The 5,316-nt window shown below is 26.0% G+C and overlaps 2 protein-coding genes across 2 annotated transcripts; one reads left to right on the forward strand and one right to left on the reverse strand.

The window, feature by feature from the left end:
- Positions 1–69: 69 nt before the first annotated feature.
- Positions 70–1,722, forward strand: LOC126914360 (esterase OVCA2). Its single transcript, XM_050718189.1, has 5 exons — positions 70–445; positions 549–708; positions 812–1,006; positions 1,116–1,256; positions 1,321–1,722. Exons 1-5 carry the CDS (start codon positions 377–379, stop codon positions 1,458–1,460), a joined length of 705 nt encoding a protein of 234 aa, XP_050574146.1. The 5' UTR covers positions 70–376; the 3' UTR covers positions 1,461–1,722.
- Positions 1,723–2,981: 1,259 nt separating this feature from the next.
- Positions 2,982–4,067, reverse strand: LOC126914367 (elongin-B). The gene is made up of 3 exons (XM_050718200.1): positions 3,904–4,067; positions 3,714–3,807; positions 2,982–3,539 (listed from the first exon to the last, which is right to left on the reverse strand). Exons 1-3 carry the CDS (start codon positions 3,904–3,906, stop codon positions 3,283–3,285), a joined length of 354 nt encoding a protein of 117 aa, XP_050574157.1. The 5' UTR covers positions 3,907–4,067; the 3' UTR covers positions 2,982–3,282.
- Between the last annotated feature and the right edge of the window lie 1,249 nt (positions 4,068–5,316).

Genomic DNA, 5,316 nt, shown 5'->3' on the forward strand with positions numbered 1-5,316 from the left:
TTGCGCCTGAAACGTCGGACGTGCGTTTGCTGTTGAACCGCTAGTGGTCAGTAAATCAGAACCAGTCAGTAAGCCAGTAATCGGTCAGTTAACTAGATCGTATAGTTCAAATTGAACTTAATCTAGTTTTTTGACGTTTGAATGTTGTCTAACTTCGTTATATATTATATTCTTTTCTATAATTTTCCAGAGTCAATAGTCACCTATAGTCGTCAACCAAATAAATTTATTTGGAAAGCTTTTTAATTTGTAATTATTTTATTACGAATGAAATAAAATTGTTTCTAACCACTTCGATTAACATTTAAAAAGTCGTGTTTTATAACCTTTTTCACTTAATAAGAAATATATAGAAACTGTATATAATTAAATATATATGCCATATTTGATATTAATTAAACGATTTATTAATGTCATTATGGATAATTCAACAACTAAGTTGCGAGTAAGAAATTAGTATCATTAATATTAGTATGTATATGTGTATGTATATAGATAAAAATATTCTTTATAATATATCTATATATATGTATGTATATATATTTTAGATACTTGCAATTCATGGATATGCTCAATCAGATGTTATTTTTAAAACAAAATTGGGCTCTTTAAGAAAAGGATTTAAAAAAGAGATTGATTTTACATTTTTAAGAGCCCCACATAAAGTTCCAATGAGAAGTAACTTTAATATCGATACAGAAGAAGATGGTATTGTTTTTTATGAATTTTACGAATTAAATTAAATATTGAAAGTGATGTGTTTATAATTAATGTATTTATAATTAGAAATTAAATATTTTCAATATTATAGCATATGGATGGTGGTTCAATACGAAAGATCACATATTTAAAGCAGTTGTTCCAAGCAATTTAGCTGTAGGTTTTGAAGAAAGTATAGTTCTAATAGAAGAGACATTTAAAAAATTTGGTCCTTTTGATGGCATTTTAGGCTTTTCACAAGGTGCAGCATTTGCTACTCTACTCTGTTTTATGCAACAAAAGAAGTGTAAGTCTAAATATACATTTAAAACAAATATAGTAATTATAAAATAGGATTAAATTAAATATAATTAATTCAATGGAATATAAATTAAATGTTATTAATTACTTTGTAGTGTTGCAGATCAAGTTTGAGTTTGCAATTATTATATCTGGATTCAAATCATTATGTACACCTCATGGAATATATTATGATGGAAAAATAAGCATACCTTCTTTACATATTTATGGAAAGACTGATCAAGTTATACCAACAGGTAAAAAATATTTTTTAGTAGATTAATAAAATTAACAACTGTTTCATATCTTCTTTTTTTATAGAAATGGCAGAGGAGGTTAGTGAAATGTTTATAAATAAGACAAATATAACACATGAAGGTGGTCATTATATACCAAGTAAAAAAGAATATTATAAAGAATTTATTATGGGAATGTTCTTAAACAAAAACAAAAATAATTAGTAATTTTTACATATTCTACATTACGTGAATATATTAAAAAAAAGAGTATAGTTTATACAATAATGAAAGTTTATTCTAAAGTATAAGTACTATTGAGCGATATTAGTAAATTTATTCAAATTAATTATAAGTAAACATTGTACATTGTACATTTTATGCATTAGAGATGAGATTTGTTAACATTTTATATTTAAACTTGTATATGACAATTGAAATAAGAGAGCAAGAAGATAACAAATCAAGATGATTTTATGAAGTAATACATAGTTGTTTTTTGTTTTACATTAATCCCTATATGGTTAAAAATTGTTTAATTGTTTTATAAAAGGCACTACAAATTTTAAACGTTCAGTATTTGGAAACTTAAATTATATGTGTATTAAAAATGTATTAAATAGTGCCTTATTCAGTTTATTAAAGTAGAATGTGTTAATTGCTTAGCTTAACTATTCATGCATACTTTCATACAAACTTTATGATTTCATGTTTATGTTACGTTATGTTTATGTTTTATGTATAGCAAGTTAAATTTTTAAGTAGATATCAACTGCCTTGGTTTATATGCTTGATTACTTATTATCTTTAATTCCAAGATATGTAGATTTATATGGTCTACCATTGTAGTAGGGTATATTTATAAATGTTAACATCTTGTTATTCAAATTCTCTTAGAACTGCCTACAGTATTAAACATTGTTTAATAACATCCTGCTTGAATGTATATAAATCAGTAATTAAATTAACTTATTGCACTATAGTGACATCTTAATTTTTTAAAAATATTGTTAGTTTAGTTTAAGCAATTTAGAGCTACTTAATGCATTAAATTATAATTTTTTAATAATGATACTCCAGTATATTTAGGAGCATTTTATATGTTAAATGTTATAATATAACATTCATATTATGAATACATTGAATGTATTCATACATTACATATAAACTGCATATAATTTTTTAAGTTTATAATTCTATATAATAAATATACATGCAATTCTTCAAATAAATAAATTAACGAATATATGTAAGAAAAATTAACAAGGTATCATGGTATAGTAAAATATAATTGATAGAAGTATTGTATTTTATACCAAAATGATTATTTACTTGATGTAATGTATCAAATGTAATTAATTTGTTAAAATTACGTACACTATTTATAATTTATCACATTTTCAAATTTCTATTCTGTAACTGTGAAACCTAATGTTCAAAGTTTTTACAATCAATATTTTTTAATTTTGCACTTTAAGTAATAAGTGATATTGCTACATATATTTTACAAAATTTGAGGCATTTGTATTTCAAGCTTAATAAAAAAATTCATGGAAGTTTATAAGCTAGAATATGTATTGAAATAAGAGTAGATTTGACTGGAAATATTATAAAACGCTGTAAGATAAAATACAATCTACAATCATAAATTACATGTGACTGAGGTATTTGGTCTATCTTGGCAATAATAACAAAGTGTTGAAATATTTTCGTACCTATAAAAGATTGTAATAAACTTGAATGAAGTACTGGATTATAAATTTTACTTTTTATTATCTTTTTCAGACAAATAATCAAGTATAAGATACTTGATTATCGCTCACAAGAAAACAACAAAAACGAAAAAGTTAACAATAGTCTAAAAAATTAATAGTAATCTCACTTAATAAAGTTAAAAAGCCTCAGGACACTTTTAATATTCGTATAAAGTTGTATGTACCTAATATTCACATTATGTTAGCTTAAGCTGTTAGCCTTTCTGGAGATATTTGACAATTATAAAATTGTATTGAATTCAACACTTTATCATCAATTGTTTCACAATGTTTCAAGGTGACTGTTCTTGTCCATTGGCTTCTTGAGATTTCATAACATCTGGTAAATCAGGTGGTAATGAAAATGGTGTCATCTCTAAAGCTTCAAATTGACCATTTTCTTGGCGTACAGCTAATCCTACTAATGCAGGACATTGTGGTTTTGCAGTTGCTGATGTTAGTCCATAATCAGATAAAAATTTACCATCTGACATTGGAACATTGTCCTTATTGAACAGCTGTTGATTCACAGGTGGTATTTTTAATATACCTATGAGGCAGTTTTATTTGATCCTAAATTATTTTAATTCAAAATCGACAGGTGTTCATACATTTCATAAAAATTTGGATAAAGGGAAGAAAGAAGAGTAACTAAACCTTCTCTTGTGAAATGTCATTATGTTATTGTCTGAAGTTAAATATATGTAAATTATGAATTCCTCACCTTCTATAATTTTTTTAAGTTCAAGAACTGTGGTATTATCCTTGGCATCGGTAAATATGGTCATATTTTTTCGCCGAATCATTAGAAACACATCCTAAGAAGAAAATCTCGATTATATTTGAGGTTATCTTACTTTGAGATAAATCATAGAAACACTATAAGAAATAATTGAATATTGATAAAAATATACCATTGTGAATTTAACTATATATTTAGACTGACAAGGAGAATTAATATATAGATTTTTTACAATACTGCTTTGTTGATTATTGTTTACTTGCAGTCCCTCAGGTTAGAGGCAGAAAGTTAAAATAAGGTAGACATTCACGAACAACATGATCATATAAAACACGTTATTTGATTGGTTCTTCTTTCTAAATCCAAACTCCGTTTGGTACGTTATTTGTTTCTTTAACCAATCATAAATTGGTTTTATATTTATCCTATAATTACGAATTTCTAAATCAGAGATAATATTTTTGAATATCTACTCATGCATTGATATATCAAATTGATAAATAAAATACAAGAATATATAGTAATATAGTTAAATTATTATATATATATTTAAGGTAATGAACAAGTCAAATTTATCTTTAATTCAAAGATATATTCAATAATTCACGAAGATATATTTATAAATACACAATTATAATTTTACTATGTCAACAGGTACTATGTACGATCTTACAACTAAGATAATATTAAAAGAATATCACAACCTCTTTATAAACATTAATTTTCATAATTGTCATAAAAGAAATTTATTTTATTTCATAACATTCACATATTTCATCAATATTAAGGTTAGGACAAATATATAACTGTAATAAGTATAATTCACATAAAATAAATCTAAGAAATGAATTTGTATTTACAGGTCATGTATTTGTATTAGGTCATCCCATAAGTTCGTTCCGTTTTTCGAGCGGTTATATATGTTAAGATAGTTTACATACCTTTCAATTTCATGAAAAAATGTAATCCCCCTCTCGTTGTACAACTACAAATCGACACATGAAATGTATACACAAAAGTCGGCACGAACTTATGGGATGACCTAATACTTTCTTAATAAACCACTGCTATCCCTAAACCTTAGTAGTTCTTGGAACTAACTTCGTGCAGTCGGCCTTATAATAGATGTAGTATTACAATATACAACAAATGTGTTTGGGTATGGGCATATCCATATCTTACCTACACTCAATAGAAAAGAGAGATGTTCAAAATTTCTTAGATATATGCCTCTCTCAACAATTAGCTAAGAAAGATTCTAATCCATAACAAGTTAATGAAGTACTATTATATACTTAATATTGTGAAATAATTTAAAATAGTCCTAAAATATCATAGCGAATAAAATCACGATCTACAACTTATATGAAAGTATTTTTCAAGAGGCTTGATTATAGATGGCTAGTTTTTAAGGAAAGTTTAAGGAAAGGTCCTTGGCATTACAGACACGGAGGCGTCAAACATTCCTGAATGAATTTCCTTTTTGCAATGACGTCAGTGGTTGCCATCAGTCCATCGAGTCGCCTATAAGAAAAGCGCGATCTATGAAAGAGCGCTTGCGCTTTTCAAAATGACCTGGTGCGCG

Source organism: Bombus affinis, chromosome 3 (assembly GCF_024516045.1).
Source record: "Bombus affinis isolate iyBomAffi1 chromosome 3, iyBomAffi1.2, whole genome shotgun sequence".
Lineage (NCBI taxonomy): Eukaryota > Metazoa > Arthropoda > Insecta > Hymenoptera > Apidae > Bombus > Bombus affinis.